The sequence below is a fragment of the Rana temporaria genome, chromosome 7 (assembly GCF_905171775.1).
Source record: "Rana temporaria chromosome 7, aRanTem1.1, whole genome shotgun sequence".
Lineage (NCBI taxonomy): Eukaryota > Metazoa > Chordata > Amphibia > Anura > Ranidae > Rana > Rana temporaria.
Genome location: NC_053495.1, coordinates 202,156,387 through 202,176,506, shown reverse-complemented (window position 1 = coordinate 202,176,506; position 20,120 = coordinate 202,156,387). Strand labels below are relative to the sequence as shown.

The 20,120-nt window shown below is 46.7% G+C and overlaps 2 protein-coding genes across 5 annotated transcripts in view; one reads left to right on the top strand and one right to left on the bottom strand.

Moving 5' to 3' along the window:
- OMA1 (OMA1 zinc metallopeptidase) overlaps positions 1-17,149 on the bottom strand; it is an 87,627-nt gene extending 70,478 nt beyond the window's left edge. Inside the window, exons 1-3 of one of the 4 annotated variants that reach the window (XM_040360836.1) lie at positions 16,870-17,149; positions 11,200-11,642; positions 8,353-8,581 (exon numbers count right to left, since the gene is read on the bottom strand). In XM_040360836.1, coding sequence (XP_040216770.1) covers positions 8,353-8,581; positions 11,200-11,624 — 654 coding nt within the window. In that variant the 5' untranslated portion in view covers positions 11,625-11,642; positions 16,870-17,149. Of the gene's footprint in view, positions 1-8,352; positions 8,582-11,199; positions 11,643-16,763; positions 16,842-16,869 lie in introns of those variants that run through there. The other 3 variants (XM_040360833.1, XM_040360834.1, XM_040360835.1) reach the window with 3 other exon arrangements.
- A 342-nt stretch (positions 17,150-17,491) lies between these two features.
- MYSM1 (Myb like, SWIRM and MPN domains 1) overlaps positions 17,492-20,120 on the top strand; it is a 49,381-nt gene continuing 46,752 nt past the window's right edge. The window contains exon 1 of the mRNA XM_040360832.1: positions 17,492-17,783. Within this exon, the coding sequence (XP_040216766.1) occupies positions 17,725-17,783 (59 nt within the window). The 5' untranslated portion in view covers positions 17,492-17,724. The remainder of the gene's footprint in view (positions 17,784-20,120) is intronic.

Sequence of the window (20,120 nt, the reverse complement as noted above, 5' to 3'; positions counted from 1 at the left end):
AAGTTTTCACCAACAGTATCCAACACATAATTCCAAGAGATGGCATAAAGGTGACCAACAAGCACCTAATTTGGCACTGTAACGGAATGGCCCGTGACACCCAGAGACTTTTGAAGGATGCGGGGTACTCCTGTGCCAGCTTCACAAATGACTCTTGGGTCTAGGGTCATCCTATGAACTTTAGGGGCATAGGATGACCGAGAACTGATATCTCGGATTACATGAGATGGGACATTAATGATAATTCATGTATTGCAGGAGATCTTGAGATATTACAGGTGGTTTATTCTGACCTCAACAGGTCAATAGGACAGTGATTCATTCAATGTGTAACATAGACTGTTGAGATGTTAATTAAGTCCACCTAGCTGTGGTGATGGAGCTTTCTGTGATTGCATTCTGTGGTCCATTGTGCGAATTAGGTCTGCTCCTAAGATATTTCATTGTGTATGCTAATGACACTGTTTTGTGTGAAAATACTATTGATAATAGATTTGGAATGTGACTTGTCAGCTGTAGTAATTAACTCCTCTAGATTCGGTGCCAGAATGTCTGTCTGGGATGTGGATTGAGGAGGAACTCGTTAAGCACCCATTGTGTGATATTTTGGGTGGAGAGTTTCATTGTCCCTGTGATTACTGTAGCATGCTTGTAACTGTATATCACAAGCTGAGTTACCATTAAAGCATTCATTTGTTTGACTCAGAGAACAGAGCTGTATGTCTCGTTTATTCTGGGGAATGGAATGGGTCCTGTCTGCTGGATTGTCGGATAAGCGGTCGTGGGTTGGTGGAATGGAATATCCTAAACGGTGTTAACCCCTGATCGTTACAGGCACCATACTTAGAGTGTTTCTAAACAGGGGCAGGTAGACGTCTCACAAAGATAGCATCAAGCAGATGACTATACTAGGAAATGCTGTAGAGCCGGAGTCCAATAAGGGAATACCATCTGCAAAAATAACCAAAAAGGGGAGATTTAGGCACTGGAACGATCTAGCGATGCCCCTGGGAGACAGTCTATCACTGTACACCTTGATCGTGTCCTGAAGAAGCCCAACGGTGAAACGCGTTGACGCACAAGGGCTCACTGTACAAATTGTAAAAAAAATTATGACTTTTAACAATATTTGAACGCTCTGACTATATTATGTATTTTCTTCATATAGAGAAGTGCTAGAGATAATTTTTTACAAGCGGTACCTTCGTCCCATCAAAGTTTAAAGCATATGTTTTGTTCCTCCCAAAACATATGTATTTACTTCAATAAATATTGTTACGTTTTCTACTTCTTCATTGTTTTCTGCGAGTACCCTTTTTTTTGTTTACTCTTTAGTGTGCCTTGTGTTGGTCAGATTTACACATACCATTTAGGTTACAGCAGGGCTAGACAAAATCCGGGCGCCCGGTCGCAATTGCGACAAGAAATTGTGACCTGGCGCCCGCCGGTAATTGAGGCTGCGGCTTTGCAGTCTACAAGGCCGCGGGGCCCACTGCGACCGCGCGGTGGGGGCACACAGAGGCACAGGATCCTGTGTCTCCATGCGCCCCCCACCTCCCCCGCCGCGGGCCCACGACGGCCAGTAATTGAGGCCGTGGCTTTGCAGCCTTGTGAAGGTCCAAGCTTCCTTCTGTGACCTGGTGCCATCTGGTGGTGGCCGTTGGCATTACAAGTAAAACAGCAGTTCTTAAAGTGTTTTTTCACTGCCATCTCCTTCCCTCTAATTAGAACCCCCCAAACATTATAAATATTTTTTTATTCCAACACCCTAGAGAATAAAATGGCGATTGTTGCAATACTTTCTGTCACACCGTATTTGCGCAACGGTTTTACACGCGCACTTTTTTTGGGGAAAAAATACACTTTTTTTTAATAAAAAAAATTAAACAACAGTAAAGTTATCCCAATTTTTTTTTATATTGTGAAAGATAATGTTACGCTGAGTAAATTGATACCCAACATGTCACACTTCAAAATTGCGTCCGCTCGTGGAATGGCAACAAACTTTTACTCTTTAAATTCTCCATAGGCGACGTTTAAAAAATTCTACAGGTTGCATGTTTTGAGTTACAGAGGAGGTCTAGGGCTAGAATTATTGCTCTTGCTCTTAACGATCGCGGCGATACCTCACATGTGTGGTTTGAATACCGTTTACATATGCGGGCGCTGCTCAGGTATGTGTTCGCTTCTGCGTGCAAGCTTGGCGGGATGGGGCGCGTTTTCTGGCTCCTAACTTTTTTAGCTGGCTCCTAGATTCCAAGCAAATTTGTAAAAAACCCTGGGTTACAGTATATGTGCTGGGGGTCCCATAGCAAAACCATAAAGTGGCCCCTGCTTCTTTCATCTCCTTTTTAAAAGAAATTTCCTCGAAGTTTCAAGACCTGTCTTGGATGAAGTCTTCTGTTGGGGTGGTTATTTGGAAGATATAAAAGAGTTATACTTTAGGCTGCCTCCTGTGATGGTCAGATGTCCACAAAGGGGTGGGCAGTGGGCGACAGCGAGCGGTGTCCTCCATTTCTTCCCCGATCTCATGTTTTCTCCCGCCCGCTCCTCCCCTGCTATGACTGGACGCCTGATAGGTGTCCAATTACAGCGCTTGTCATTTCAGCCAATCAGGTGACAGGTAACACAGACACGGTGCACCCGATTGGCTGAAAGGGTGTTTAACCACCTAACCCCCGGACCATATTGTTGGTCAAAGACCAGAGCACTTTTTGCGATTCGGCACTGCGTCGCTTTAACTGACAATTGCGCGGTTGTGCGACGTGGCTCCCAAACAAAATTGGCGTCCTTTTTTCCCCACAAATAGAGCTTTCTTTTGGTGGTATTTGATCACATCTGCGGTTTTTAGTTTTTGCGCTATAAACAAAAATAGAGCGACAATTTTGAAAAAAAAAAAGAATATTTAAAACTTTTTGCTATAATAAATATCCCCCCAAAAATATAAAAAATATATATTTTTTCCTCAGTTTAGGCCGATACGTATTCTTCTACCTATTTTTCGTAAAAAAAAAAAAAAAAAAAAAAAAATTGCAATAAGCGTTTATTGATTGGTTTCAGCAAAAGTTATAGCGTTTACAAAATAGGGGGTATTTTTATTAATATTTTTTTTTTACTAGTAATGGCGGCGATCAGCGATTTTTTTTTTCGGTACTGCGACATTATGGCGGACACTTCGGACACTTTTGACACATTTTTGGGACCATTGGCATTTTTATAGCGATCAGTGCTATACAAATGCATTGGATTACTATAAAAATGCCACTGGCAGTGAAGGGGTTAACACTAGGGGGTGGGAAAGGGGTTAAGTATGTTCCCTGGGTGTGTTCTAACTGTAGGGGGGGGGTGGACTGACTTGGGGAAATGACTGATCTTCTGTTCATACATTGTATGAACAGAAGATCAGCATTTCTTCCCCTGACAGGACCGGGAGCTGTGTGTTTACACACACAGCTCCCGGTCCCCGCCCTGTAACGAGCGATCGCGTGCGCCCCGCAGCGATCGCACCCGTCGGGCACGCGCACGGGAGCGAGCGGGGGCGCGCGCCCCCCTATTGGCTGCTGGGCGAGGTGACGTATAGCTACATGCTCTCGCCCAGCAGATCCGACCTGCCGCCGTATAACGGCGGCGGCTGGTCGGCAAGCAGTTAATGTTAGCAAAGCGAATTCCTTTGTTTTGCCCACATACAGCTGAGTGAGAAGCGAACGCGCAGCGTTGCGCCCGCTTCTCACATTTTTGGACGCCTATTAGAGCCAATAACTCTAATCGGGTGCTTCCAAAAAACACCCCCACCGCTGAAATTCAGATGCCCGGTTGACCGGAAAAAGGCCAGACACCTGAATAGGGAGTGTCAGCAGCGTCCATAGATAGATTCATGCAATGCATGAATCTATCTATGGGGATTAGAGTGGTGCAGGAGGGGCGGTGCTCCTGCGCCCTTTATGGACGCAACTGTAGGGGTGCAACGGATCAAAAAACTAACGGATCGGATCGATCCTCGGATCAGGAGTCACGGATCGGATCATTTTCGGATCAGCAAAAAAAAAAAAAAAGACAAATCTTGTTACACCCACCAGAGTTTTAGATTTCACAGTTCTTCTCAACACAAAACTGAGCTTATGTGCTTAAATACACTGTTTATTGCTAATATGACAGAACACCTCTGATTTTCACATTTAAACAGTCCGTCAGATTTACAAATACTGTATTTAAGCGTATAAGCTCTGTTTTGTGTTGAAATAACTGCATCTCGCAATACTTATATGTGCAGCCAAGTGGAAGTCGCAGCCCCATGTACGAAAGTGGTGTCACTAGTTCCCTACTGTGACCTGAACTATCCCAATCATCAGATCCCTTTAGTGTCATTGATCGGCGGGCTGAGTGTCTAGTGAAAATCCCCCCTACGTGCTCAGTCCATACAGATCCCCCCGATCGCCTCCTCTCTCTTCTCTGGCAAGCAGCAGGACGCCCGGTGCGGCGGCGGCAGCGGCTCCCCGTGTGGATTCCTCAAGGTGCAGCATGGAGCTCATCGCTGGGCTGTTAGGAGTCAATGACATATTGAGCTCAAGTGCCCACAAACTTCCGAGGAGCAGCCTGCATCCCCCGCGCCGGGTGGACCTCGATGGCCGCCGATTCGATAGCTAGGCCGAAGCCGGGGCCTTTCCTATGGACCGGGAGGCCCGTGGATCGCCGTGTGTCCCGACCCGAAGGTGCTGATCCATACGGATCAGTTGCACCCCTAGTGACAATACTTGATGTGTTCCCACTGTCATATGGCATTCTTGTGCCACAGTGCCTACACATTGTCACGGTTTTATCCACTAACCTCTTTCCTTCATCATTATATTTGACATGGAAGACAAAATGCTCCCATACAGGGGATTTAAATGACGCGGGGCATTCAAGCTCCTCCATTCGCCATGACCACGCTGTGTGTGGACTGAACATGCGCAAATTATTATTATTTTTTTATTTTTTAGAAAACAATCCTCGGATCACGTGTGTGCGGTTCGGATCATTCTTTATCGGTTCGGATCACGGATCAATGACGATCCGTTGCACCCCTACACCTCATATAAGCTTTATTCGTTGGGGTTACTGTCTGTCATTTTAATGCAATGCCTCCAACATTTTCCTTTAGACACTGACCTCGAATAAGCATGTAGTCACAGTTCCAAATCAGGATACCGTATTTGCCGGCGTATAAGACGACCCCCTAATTTTCCAGCCAAAATGTTGGTTTTGGGATATACTCACCGTATAAGACTACCCCCTTCCTACTAGTCATGCCTCGCCTCACGGTGCCACCATTACATGCCAGACTGTGCCCCATTACATGCCAGACTGTGCCCCATTACATGCCAGACTGTGCCCCATTACATGCCAGACTGTGCCCCATTACATTACCCCTCCATTGTTATGTTCTCCCCGTCCGCGCTCCGCTCCGTGTCCCCCCTCGCTGTGCCCTTACCTTATCCTAAGGTAGACATGCAGAATCGTGGCCGTACTGTAGTTTTTCCAAAAGCCGCGCCTCCTACATCTTCTGTTCCGTGATAGGCGGAACAGTCAGCTTCCCAGGAGGCACTGTGTTCAGTGTTCGCCTATCACGGAGGCCCTCTCGTCCGAGGACACTAAACACAGGACGAGAGGTCCTCCGTGATAGGCGGACACTGAACACAGTGCCTCCTGGGAAGCTGAGTGTTCCGCCTATCATGGAACAGAAGACATAGGAGGCGCGGCTTTTGAAAAAACATACGGCCGCGATTCTGCATGTCTTTAGGATAAGGTAAGTTAGGTTACCGGCGTATAAGACGACCCCCGACTTTCAAGAAGATTTTAAAGGGTTAGAAAGTCGTCTTATACGCCGGAAAATACGGTACTTGTTCCAGGTTAATGACTCGGGACCGGCGTGACTGGCGGACAACCAGCATTCAGAAGACGATGTCAGCAACTACAGCCTATGGAGTCCTCACAGCACCGGTTTCCTTTAATCCCAAAATCTTCAAACCCCCCCACGACCTAAAATGTCCTATGATCAGACACGGCCACTAATTCCGAACCCGTAGCTTAATCAGGCGTCATGGGCGCCCGCTGGGTAATACCTTTCGGCAGAGAAAGTTCACGCCGGACCCAATCACAGATCAAAGTCTTGTGGCAGCTCTTCACAATAACACAGTCTTCAGGTTTTTCGGTTCAATGTCTCGGTTTCCTTTGTGTCTGCCTTTCATGTCCCTGAAAGGGGGTCATCGCTTCTATTATGGGAATATGAATTGGGCTTTGTGCTCTACAGAATGGCCAAGAATATCTGAAATAAAGTAGATGACTCGACTGCGCTATCAGACGAGGCGCAGCGGAGAGAAACTCTGGATTGCCTTCGCTGGGGCATTAATGTCCCGCTGCCTTTTACTAGTTGAGCCTTGAAAAATGTTAGTTTTTTTTTTAGAAAGAGTAGTTCTTTCAAAATTCATTAGCTTTTCATCAAGGGAAATTGTTCACAGCTGGTACTTAACAACACAAATACCAGATCCATTCTCCATTTCTTAAGTACACAGCGGCAGAATTTTCTCATTGCCTCAAACCAGAGAAGATCGTATTAACAGAAGAAACAATGGATTTTTTGGTGATCGGGAGTCAAATGTGAAATTTATATAGATATGACCTTAAAAGTTTACACGGTCGGCGGTCACTGCCGCACCACAGATCGCTCTTCAGGAGGCATTTCACAGTCCTGCCTGCCGAACACATCGGGGGGGGGGGGGGGGTGCTTTGCGGCTGCGGCACAAGCATGCCCCCGTCCAGCTGCCTTTGCGACTTAAAGCTAAACTACAAAAATGAAGCCACTTTCTAAAATCTGCTGGCTTACTAAGGGTTAAGTCCAACGAGGTGCATGGACTCATCTCTTTAATTTACATCTGACAGTTTTACTGAGCGCTGGGAGTACAGCTATAGCTATACTCCAGGTGCTGTAAAAGAAGGGTTACTGCCTTCTCATAGCAGCAGCTCTGCCCATCCCTCATCTCGGCTGCCCAGTCACAGAAGGCTTTGTACTCCAGGAATTCAGCTACTTTCTAAACACAGCGCAGCACTACCCCTTTATTCTTCATTTGTTCCTGGTTTGATACACTATTTAGTGCAGCAGCTGTACCCCTTCCTTTTCCCTTCCCCCCCACTCTTGTGGTAAGTGCGGTAATACCCACCCCATCACTTTCTAAAATCTGATGTCTTACGAAGCTTTAAAGGGGTTGTAAATGTAAATGTTTTTTCATGCATTAAGGTGAAAAAACATCCGATGGTAAAGCCCCCCCCCCCCCCCCCCCACGAACCCCCGTTTTACTTACCTGACCCCTCGAAAGTCTCGTGCGCGTCCATGTTATGGTCTTCGGTTCCCAACCTGGCCGTTGATTGGCTAGGCTGGACGAATTGATAGCAGCGCAGCCATTGGCTTATTGACTTATCTGCTTTTCCTTTGCAGGGAAACAAAGAGGAAGTAAAACCCATCAGGGTTTACTTCCTCTTTAAGTCCAACATGGTGCGTGCCACCTTTTTGGACTTATCTCTTTAATTTACAGTACATCTGACTACTTTACTGGCTTGCTATGGGTTAAATCCAACAAGGTAAATGGACTCATCTCTTGAATTTATATCTCACAGTTTTACTGAGCGCCAGGAGTACAGCTATAGCTATACCCCTGGCGCTCTGACAGGGCAGACACTGCCTTCTTATACAGCATCAGCTCATAATGTGCCCCGTGTCCTGATGTGCCCTGTGCCCCATGTCCTGATGTGCCATGTGCCCCATGTCCTAATGTGCCCTGTGCCCCATGTCCTAATGTGCCCTGTGCCCTGATGTGCTGAGCTCTGCATCGTGCCCTGATGTGCACAGTACCCTGATGTGTTGTGCCCTGGGCCGGTCTGGATGAAGTCCAGGGCCACATTTTTGCCCCAGTCCAGCCCTGTACATTTCCCACTCTCATCATTACTTTCATAACTCCATCTCTAATCCTATAATTCCCCCTATGGTTTTACCCTAATGCTGCACCCAGTGTGGCGCCGCTTTCTCTCTCTCCAATTACTATCTGTGCTGGACCAGCTCCTCTGCCCCACCGTACATAAACTTATGTAGCTGCTGTTGGAGGACCAGAGCAGAATACTATATAGTGGAACTTGAGAAAAAGCACTCAGCTGGGGCTGCTGACCAAGATGGCGGCACCCAGCAGCAGTCTCAGGGCTTTTGGATGTCTGTACAAGGGTGACTTTTACAGGTAAGTACCATACTTGAAATATGATGAATGCACATATAATCTCATGGGAAGATTCTTGTCAATATCTATAGCCTGGCGACAGCCTACTCACGCTTTCATATGCAAGCTTATTAAGCATGTCACACTGCTCCTTCCTAAACATCAGAAGCCGCATACGTCCGGTGATAGGCGTTTCCTCCAGGGAAGTGAAATAGAAGAGACCGACGAGGAAGCCAAACCCCACCACACTAAGAGACAGCTTCCACCGATTACGCCTGAAGGACTCTTTGAACAGCTGGCGTTTGTTCGCTGGGAGGGCTCTCCACCACTTCCGTACACTCCTGAAAAAAAAATAAAAAAAAATAATAATAATTGGATGGGTCTTCCAGCATGACAATGACCCAAAACATACTGACAAGACAACAAAGGAGTGGCTCAAGAAGAAGCACATTAAGGTCATGAAGTGGCCTAGCCAGTCTCCAGACCTTAATCCTATAGAAGATTTATGGAGGGAGCTGAAGATTCGAGTTGCCAAACGACAGCCAAGAAACATTAAGGATTTAGAGAAGTTTAGGGTCCGCCGGCTGGCACCGGGTCCCCAATGTTACCGGAGAAATTACCGTTTAACATGGGAGTCTATGGAAGGGGTGCCAGACTTTGAAAAATCGGTGCTCCCCGGCAGGGCGGTCACAGGCTAGCTGGTAAGCCTCCCCTTACATTCACTGGTGGTGGGTCTTCACATATTTTGGAATAACATTGGAGTAACACAGAATTACATCTTTCTCGCGGGAATATTTCCCATATGAACTTCATTCACCTTTCATTTTGGCAAAATACATTTGTTTTTTGGTTGTAACATGACAAAATGTGGAAAATTTCAAGGGGTATGAATACTTTTTCAAGGCATTGTATGTTGCCGCCTGCATGCGTTTTAGAAATAATCCCAATTATGCATTATACCAGAAAACAAAAATGGAGTCAGAAGTTCATAAATCACCTGAATTTACTGACCACACAGAAAAATGTGTCCAAGTTTCCTCAAAAAAAATAAAAAATAAAAAAAAAACAACACATTATACCAATGAAAACGAACCTATGTATCCCTCCATTTATCCTTCACCATAATGCAAATAAATGAGAGCCAGTGCAACAGCTCCATCTAGTGTTCAAGCAATAAAAACCGAAATGTCTAGTGGCGTCTTTTTTTACTTTGATTACTTTTACCCCCAGTCACCCCCCCCCCCCCTTTACCCCCATACAGACCCCCCATTTACCCCCATACAGACCCATTTCTCTTACTTTGTTAACTTCTCTCCTCTGCAATCTGACCAATCTTGGACTTTCCCACCCATATCCATCTTGTTTCGTTTTATGAGATACTTGGGCGTTTGAATACGTTTTGAGTTACATTTCAGAGACCACCATTATGAACTTTTGTAGTGTGATAATTGGTATGATATATTCAATATGATTTTTTTTTCTTTATTTATATTTTCCCCACATTTACATGCAGACTAAGGCAGAGTTCCTCCCAAAAGTGGAACTTCCGCTCATCTTATTCCTCCCCCCCTACTCCGGTGCCACAATACAAGATATTTGTCTTTGACAGGTATCCTTTCCCACTTCCGGGAGTTCCTGCCGCAGAGCCGTGACATCACCGCGGGGCTCCCTCCTCCTCTGGCCGCCAGGCCAATAGGAGAGAGAGGAGAGGGGCCTTGTGCATGCGCAGTAGGGTTCCTGACATGAAGCCGAAAGGCTGCACTGCCAGGTTCCCGTACCCGCATTGCTGGACTCCAGGACAGGTAAGTGTCCATTTCTCAAAAGTCAGCAGCTGCAGTATGCGTAGCTGCTGCCCTTTAATGTTTTTTTTTTCTTTTGGCGGAACACCGCTTAAGTTGCAAAAGTGACAGTACTGGGGCTGGGACAAAGTAAATAGCACTGCCGGTGCAGGAAAGTGAATAGAATTCTGGGATGCATCACTAGAGGGGGCACCAGCAGGAGGAAGGAGGTCCCGATCCCTCTATATAGATCTTTATATCACTAGAGGGGTCACCAGCAGGAGGAAGGAGGTCCCGATCCCTCTATATAGATCTTTATATCACTAGAGGGATCACCAGCAGGAGAAAGGAGGTCCTGATTCCTCTATATAGATCTTTATATCACTAGAGGGGTCACCAGCAGGAGGAAGGAGGTCCCAATTCCTCTATATAGATCTTTATATCACTAGAGGGGTCACCAGCAGGAGGAAGGAGGTCCCGATTCCTCTATATAGATCTTTATATCACTAGAGGGGTCACCAGCAGGGGGAAGGAGGTCCTGATTACTCTATATAGATCTTTATATCACTAGAGGGGTCACCAGCAGGAGGAAGGAGGTCCTGATCCCTCTATATAGATCCTTATCACAAGAGGGGTCACCAGCAGGAGGAAGGAGATCCCGATTCCTCTATATCAGGGATCTCAAACTGGTGGACCTCTAGCTGTTGCAGAACTACAGTTGCCATGAGGCATTGCAAGGCTGACAGTTACAAGCATGACTCCCATAGGCAGAGGCATGATGGGAATTGTAGTTCTGCAACAGCTGGAGGTTAAGAGCTGGAGGACGCAAGGTTGAGACCCCTGCACTATATAGATCTTTATATCAATAGAAGGGTCACCAGCAGGAGGAAGGAGGTCCTGATTCCTCTATATAGATCTTTATATCACTAGAGGGATCACCAGCAGGAGGAAGGAGGTCCTGATTCCTCTATATATATCTTTATATCACTAGAGGGGTCACCAGCAGGAGGGAGGAGGTCCTGATTCCTCTATATATATATCTTTATATCACTAGAGGGATCACCACTTAGTATAGGAGAGGAACCTGTACGGCTGTGTAAAACTGAGGGGGGAGAAGACTTGACGTCAGATTTAAAAATCCTAAACCACAACATTAACAAGACAGAATTCAAATATCTAACCTGCCCAGGATGATGGCAAACAATTTCTGGAGGGGTTTGATAAGGATCAACACATGTGGTGGTACCAGGATATTCAAGCGGGCAGAGGTATGGATGGTGTTGGCACACAGGACGAGGTTCTGGGGTGCCAGAATAGTCTGTGGCAATCTGGAGATGATCGCGGAGCACCGAACGTTGTCAGCCAGTAATGAGCCGTGACGTCCATCGCGTTTTCTGCAGCCGGTGTGAAATCTGGAGGACGGGGGTGACGTCTGAGGTCTGCGGTTGATAAAAGTCTGATGAAGTTCCGCCGGTGAGCTCTTCCCGTGTGTGGAGAGAAGGCCTGTGCTCAAGGGGCATCTATGGGGAAATATTCTAGAGGGGGTCAGTCTGTGCACCAATAAAATCTTCTGCTGGGACATGCGGAGGCGACGGGCGAACTCCATCACAAGGTTTTATTCTTCCTAGGAAAAAAAGTAAACAAAGATGAAGGTAGTGATGGGAAAGATTCCGACGTGTTCTCATACACTGGGCGGGACTGATCCGAATCGCTCCGCAGTCTCCGCAAAGAGCTAAAAAGCTTCACTACAGTTGCAAGAAAAAGTATGTGAACCCTTTTGGAAGGATATGGATTTCTGCACAAATTGGTCATAAAATGTGATCTGATCTTCATCTAAGCCACAACAATAGACAATCACAGTCTGCTTAACCACTTAAGCCCCGGACCAAAATGCAGCTCACGGCCCAGGACAGGTTTTGCGATTCGGCACTGCGGCGCTTTAACAGACAATTGCGCGGTCGTGCGTCGTGGCTCCCAAACAAAACTGACGTCCTTTTTTTCCCACAAATAGAGCTTTCTTTTGGTGGTATTTGATCACCTCTGCGGTTTTTATTTTTTGCGCTATAAACAAAAATAGAGCGACAGTTTTGAAAAAAAATCACTATTTTTTACTTTTTTCAATAATAAATATCCCCCAAAAATATATAAAAAAAAAAAAAATTTCCTCAGTTTAGGGCGATAGGTATTCCTCTACATATTTTTGGTAAAAAAAAAAAAAATTGCAATAAGCGTTTATCGGTTGGTTTGCGCAAAATTTATAGCGTTTACAAAATAGGGGATAGTTTTATTGCATTTTTATAAAAAAAAAAATTTTCACTACTAATGGCGGCGATCAGCAATTTTTTTCGTGACTGCGACATTATGGCGGACACTTTTGACACATTTTTGGGACTATTGTCATTTTCACAGCAAAAAAATGCATTTAAATTGCATTGTTTATTGTGAAAATGACAGTTGCAGTTTGGGAGTTAACCACAAGGGGGCGCTGAAGGAGTTAGGTTTCACCTAGTGTGTGTTTACAACTGTAGGGGGGTGTGGCTGTAGGTCTGACGTTATCGATTGTGTCTCCCTAAAAAAAAGGTATCACACATTCGATGCACCCACCACAGTGAAGCTAGGGGAAGCGTGTTTACATACGGCTCTCCCCGTTCTTCATCTCCGGGGAGCGATTGCGAGGGGGGGTGGCTAAAAACGAATAGCCGCCCCCTCATCCCGGATCGCTCCCAGACGATTCCCGACTGCCGCATGTACCGGGGGGGGGGGGGGGTCCCGATCGGACCCCCGACCCACGTCTAGGCAGGGACGTATGGGTTCGCCCATCTGCCAGTATGTGCCATTCTGTGGACGTATATGTACATGCGGCGGTCATTAAGTGGTTAAACTAATAACACACAAAGAATTAAATGCTACCATGTTTTTATTGAACACACCATGTAAACATTCACAGTGCAGGTGGAAAAAGTATGTGAACCCCTAGACTAATGACATCTCCAAGAGCGAATTGGAGTGAGGTGTCAGCCAACTGGAGTCCAATCAATGAGATGAGATTGGAGGTGTTGGTTACAGCTGCCCTGCCCTATAAAAAAAATACACACCAGTTCTGGGTTTGCTTTTCACAGAAAGCATTGCCTGATGTGAATGATGCCTCGCACAAAAGAGCTCTCAGAAGACCTACGATTAAGAATTGTTGATTTGCATAAAGCTGGAAAGGGTTATAAAAGTATCTCCAAAAGCCTTGCTGTTCATCAGTCCCACGGTAAGACAAATTGTCTATAAATGGAGAAAGTTCAGCACTGCTGTTACTCCTCCCTAGGAGTGGCCGTCCTGTAAAGATTGACTGCAAGAGCACAGCGCAGACGGCTCAATGAGGTGAAGAAGAATCCTAGAGTGTCAGCTAAAGACTTACAAAAGTCTCTGGCATATGCTAACATCCCGGTTAGCGAATCTAGGATACGTAAAACACTAAACAAGAATGGATTTCATGGGAGAATACAAAAAAGGAAACCACTGCTGTCCAAAATCCATGATGAAGATCAGATCAAATTTTATGACCAATTTGTGCAGAAATCCATATCATTCCAAAAGGGTTCACATCAGTGGCGGTTCGTCCATAGAGGGCGCTGCCCCCTCTGGCTCTCACCGCCACGGAGTCTAATAACATAGATTCATGCATTGCACGAATCTATGTTATTGTCGCCGCTGTTCTATTCAGATGGCCGGACATGGGCGCCGACCATCTGAATAACGGCAGCTGGTTGGCTGTACGGAAGTGCCTATCAGAGCCAGCGGCTCTGATAGGCTTTCCGAGTACAGCCCTCGGGTCCCCGGAAGCTTATCCTCGGAACGCACGGGGGTGCGTTCCTTGGATAAGACTGACAGGCGTCTCAGCCAATCAGGTTGGCCGGTTCTGGCTACCGGTAACCTGATTGGTCTAAGCGTCATCGAGGGTGGGAGAAGACATCGAGGGTCGAGGACATGGATGGCTGACTCCAGTAAAAGGTAAGTGCCGGGGGGAGGGGCATTTTACAGGGCACAGCGGCGACGAAAGGCACAGTGGCGACAATCGGCACAGCGGCATGAATGGGCACAGTGGCGACAATTAAAGGGCACATTGACATCAAAGGCACAGTGGGGACAATGGGCACAGTGGGGACAATGGCGACAATTGATGGCACAGTGGAGACATTTGATGGCACAGTGGCTGTGTTTAATGGCAGGGCACAGTGGCTGCATTTGATGGCATGGCACAGTGGTGACAATTGATGGCACAGTGGCTGCGTTTGATGGCATGGCACAGTGGTGCGAATTGATGGCACAGTGGCTGCGTTTGATGGCATGGCACAGTGGTGCGAATTGATGGCACAGTGGCTGCGTTTGATGGCATGGCATAGTGACTGCATTTAATGGCATAGAACAGTGGTGACAATTCATGGCACAGTGACTGCGTTTGATGGCATAGTGGTGCGAATTGATAGCACAGTGGCTGCGTTTGATGGCATGGCACAGTGGTGACAATTGATGGCACAGTGGCTGCATTTGATGGGCACTTAGAGGCTGCATTTTTTTTTCCCGTTTGCGCCCCCCCAAAAAAATTTGAGCACCAGCCGCCACTGGTTCACATACTTTTTCTTGCAACTGTATATTAATAACTAATTCTGTTTATGATGAGCAGTCATGGGACATTAGAGTGTAAGCTCTTCTGGTACAGAGACTGATGTGACTGGCTCAGTGATCTCTGTACAGCACTGCAGTATATGTCAGAGCTCAACTCAAAGTATTCATACCCCTTGAAATTTTCCACATTCTGTCATGTTACAACCAAAAATTTAAATGTATTTTATTGGGATTTTATGCAATAAACCAACACAAAGTGTCACATAATTGTGAAGTGGAAGGAAAATGATAAATGGTTACAATTACAGCTGCAAGTCTTTTTGGGGGTGTCTCTACCAGCTTTGCACATCTAGAGGGACATTTCTGCCCATTCTTCTTCTTTGTAAAATATCTCAAGTTCTGTCAGATTGGATGGAGAGCGTCTGTGATCAGCAATTTTCATGTCTTGCCACAGATTCTCAATGCGATTTAGGTCTGGACTGTGACTGGGCCATTCTAACTCATGAATATGCTTTGATCTAAACCATTCCATTGGAGCTCTGGCTGTACTTTAGGGTCGTTGTCCTGCTGGAAGGTGAACCTCCATCCCGGTCTCAAGTCTTTGGCAGACTCTAGGTTTTCTTCTAAGATTGTCCTGTATTTGTCTCCATCCATCTTCCCATCAACTCTGACCAGCTTCCCTGTCCCTGCTGAAGAAAAGCATCCCCACCACATGATGCTGCCACCACTATGTTTCACAGTGGGGATGGTGCGATCAGGGTGATGTGCAGTGTTAGTTTTCCCCACACATAGCGTTTTTATTTTTAGGTCAAAAAGTACAATTTTGGTGTCATGTGACCAGAGCACCTTCTTCCACATGTTTGCTGTGTCCCCTCCCCCACATGGCTTCTCACAAACTGCAAACAGGACTTCTTATGTATTTCTTTCTCCAATGTCTTTCTTCTTGTCACTCTTCCATAAAGGGCAGATTTGTGGAGAGACCACTAATAGTTGTCCTGTGGACAGATTCTCCCCCCTGAGCTGTGGATCTCTGCAGCTCCTCCAGAGTTACCATGGACCTCTTGGCTGCTTCTCTGATGAATGCTCTCCTTGCCCGGCCCGGTCAGTTTAGGTGGACGGTCAAGTCTTGGTAGGTCAAAAAAGAGGAAGAACTGGGACAGGGCGTTTTTTTTTTAACCAAAAATATGTGGAAGAATACGTATCGGCCAAAACTGACGGGAAAAAAAATGGGATATTTATTATAGCAAAAAATATTGTGTTTTTTTTTCAAACTTGTCCCTCTTCTTTCGTTTATAGCGCAATAAATAAAAACTGCAGGAGGTGATCAAATACCACCAAAAAGCTCTATTTGTCGGGAAAAAATTATAAAAATGTCATCTGTGTACAGCGTTGCATGACCGCGCAATTGTCATTCAAAGTATGACAGCGCTGAAAAATGGCCTGGGCAGGAAGGGGGTGAAAGTGCCCCTAAGCGGTATTCTCATGGCACCCTCCATGCATCACCAAACACAGTGCAAGATACCCTTTGAAAACGTTTTTTTGAACCTTTTTAAAAGGCGATGCACGGACGGCGCCATGAAGGATACGCTTTGAGGGCCGGATCAGGGTGATGTGCGTGCGCCATAGTGTGCACCTAGGCTTACACTTCTGCTGTAATCTAAAGACATCTATACGGGGAGGGGGGGGGGGGGTGGTTACACGAGCCACAGCATAAATGAACCCCCCCCCCCTTTGTTGCATTTGGGGTGCAGCTCCGCCGCCCAACGCAACCTATTCAAACAAATGAGGGCGAACCTCAACCATCCCGGAGCCGCATGGTGGTGCAGCATTTACAGGGTTAAAGCAGGCAGCGAGGAGGTGACATATGACCTGTCAACCACCCTATGAAGAGCAACTTATCGCAGAGCCCCTTTCAGAGGAGCTGCAAGCCATTTATAGTGAATGGCATAGTGCAGCCCAATGCATCGAACGTGGACCCCTGACTTACCTCACAAACCGCTGCCCGGCTCCTGAGTGCGCATAACAGCGTATCAGAGTCACGTGACCTCTACTGCTCCCTGACACCCTCTGGAGAAGTCAAAGCTAAAACTTGAATGAATAGAACTCTTCATCTGCCCACCTGAACACTTACCTGTGACTGGGGTCAGCAAATACCTGACTGCAACTTGTAGTAGCAGCCCCCCCTCCCCCATTGCACAGTTGTGACACAATATTCCTGATTGGTCTCCAGTACTCACCACAAGCATTGGGGGCAATTGGCGGGTCACGTGCTTCTCTGTAACTGCCCCGACCCACCGCGTCCGCACCAGGAAATACAGCTGCCCCTGGAGAAACGGTCTGACACAACACAGCGCCGCCATCTTGGTACACCCACCTCTTCAGCCTCTCTTATAAGTTTTAATATCAGTTACACGCTGTAGATTTTAATATACTCTATCTAAGTAGATAATCTCGCTCGATTGCTGAAAGTGGTTCGCAAATTCAAAACGGGGTTTGGTGTAGCAAGATGTCCGCTGCGCGCCCTCTTCCTGTGACGAGCGCCAGTGAAAGGTGTACCAAGATGGACGCCGCCGACTTCCGACCACAGGCTCGCTCGCTGTTGTCAACATTTTAGTATCAATATTGCCTTACAGATTTCAACATATTGTATGTAAGGATATACGCTCACGTTACTGTTAAAATTAGTTTGAACTCCAAGATTTGGGTGGGTGGCTCAAGATATGCGCTGACGGTGACCAGTCAGATATTGAAACGGAAGTGACGTTCCGTCGCCGCCATCTTGCTACACCCTGAACGCGTCCACAGTAAAGATACAGTGCGAAGACACATCTTGTTACACCCACCGGAGTCATGCATTTCACACAGGCTCCTGACTGCATGTTTTTCAATGTGCAGGGTGTATCAAGATGGCCGCTGCTAGCGAACTGTGGGTGTACTAAGATGGCTAAACGAGAGTTCTGATTGGCTGGGGGGGTTGCTGTGATGAATTTCGGTGGCGTGTGAGGCCCGGGGTACCGCATTCCGGTGCTTATCTGCCCCCCCCCATTCCCCGGGGTCCCCACAGGTGATCAAGGAACCCCATTCCAGGCAAGATGGCTGAGGAGGCAGATGTGGACATTGAGGGGGATGGGGCAGCAGACTGCAGCCAGGGGTGAGTCTCATTATTATCATCATCATTGTATTATATTATGTCCTGTAATGGTGAGCTACAAAGAGGACCTGTCACCAGGAGGTGTCCCCATAAAATGACAATATGACGGTGGTCACCGCTGGCCCCTCCTCCGGTCATAGTGCCGCGTCACGGAGTGCCAGCATCTTGGCTAAGGCTCCATTCACATCTCTGCGTTCCAGAAACACACGTTTCCACACACGTGTCTTTCCAGAATGCACGAAAAACGTTAATGCCCCCCAAAACGCGGGAAACGAATGCGCTTTTCACCACATGCAAAACCAAAGCGCGTCAAAAAGCCCAGTGAGCTACCTTTGCAGTGCATAGGGGCAGCCCATTGATTTCAATGCTTGTCACACAGAAAATGTGCAACAACGCACATAACCAGCGCATTTCAAATCACTGGGTGTGACTGGGGCCTCAGACTTCCCCCCGCGTTTTACGCCTGGTGCGGCTGCGCCTCCCTCTGTGATGTCACATGACGCCATGGCTTCTGTTCCCGTCAGGAGTTTGAAGACTATTGGCTGACAATGACATGCTACACAAACGCCCCGGGGCCACCGGACAGCGCAGCTGGGGGGCCTTCCAAATCCTCCATATTGGCGGGCAGAGGAGGCGTCAACCTTGAGCGCTTCAGCAGGCGCGGGATCACAAAGGTCAGGAGTAAAGATGAAGTCCAATCTGCTGGGGGGCCGAGCCATTCGTCACAGCACATGTGTGCGATGCCCGGTGACATCAGTGCCCTTATATAGAAAGATGCCCATATTTAGTCAGTCATTGGTACGTAAACAAAGGGGTGGGATGCCCGGTAACATCAGTGCCCTTATATAGAAAGATGCCCTTATTTATTCAATATCATTGGTACGTAAACAAAGGGGTGGGATGCCCAGCGACATCAGTGCCCTTATATAGAAAGATGCCCTTATTTATTCAATATCATTGGTACGTAAACAAAGGGGTGGGATGCCTGGTGACATCAGTGCCCTTATTTAGAAAGATGCCCATATTTAGTCAATATCATTGGCATTTAAACAAAGGGATGGAATGTTAGTGACATCAGTGTCCTTATGTTTACATAGGCCCATATTTAGTCATGTCATTGGCATGTAAACAAAGGGGTGGGATGCTTGGTGACATCAGTGCCCTTATATAGAAAGATGCCCATATTTAGTCATGTCATTGGCATGTAAACAAAGGGGTGGGATGCCCGGTGACATCAGTGCTTTTATATAGAAAGATGCCCATATTTAGTCATGTCATTGGCATGTAAACAAAGGGGTGGGATGCCCGGTGACATCAGTGCCCTTATATAGAAAGATGCCCATATTTAGTCATGTCATTGGCATGTAAACAAAGGGGTGGGAAGCTGGTGGCGTCAGTGCCCTTATATGGATACATGCACATATTTATTCAGTGTTACTGACACGTAAACTAAGGGGCGGGCTGTTAGTGAAATCAGTGCCCTTTTACAGAATCATGCCCAAATTTACACATTGGTCAATGGTACATTAACAAAGGAGTGGGATGCCGGTGTCCTTTTATGATAACATATATATATATATATATCACTATATTATTCAGTGACATTGACATGTAAATAAAGGTGAGCAATGCTGGTGACATCAATGTCCTTATGTAGACATATGCCTATATTTAGTCGATGAGATTGGTATATAAACAAAGGGGTGGGATGCTGGTGACGTCAGTGCCCTTATATGGACACATGCCCTATTTTAATCAATGTCACTGACTCATAAACTGAGGGGTGGAATGTTAGCCACCTGGGTGCCCTTATATGGACATATGCCCGTATTTAGTCAATGAGCGCGGCATGTAAACAAAGGGGTGGGATGTTGGTGACGTTGGTGTCCTTATATGGACACATGCTCGAAATTAGTCAATTACATTGACACGTAAACAAAGGGGCAGGCTGACGGGGACCTCTGTGCCCTTATACAGAAACCTGCCCTTACTTAAATCAATGTCATTGGCACGTAAACAAAGAGGTGAGATGCCAGTGACATCAGTGTAGAAACATGCCCATGTTTTGTAAATATGGGTACGTGTCCATATAGGGCCACTGACGTCACCTGCACCCCACCTCTTTGTTTACGCATGCTGCGGGAAGATGAATAATAGGGCCACTGACGTCACCAGCACCCCACCTCTTTGTTTACGCATGCTGCGGGAAGATGAATAATAGGGCCACTGACGTCACCAGCACCCCACCTCTTTGTTTACGCATGCTGCGGGGAGATGAATAATGGGGCCACTGACGTCACCAGCACCCCACCTCTTTGTTTACGCATGCTGCAGGGA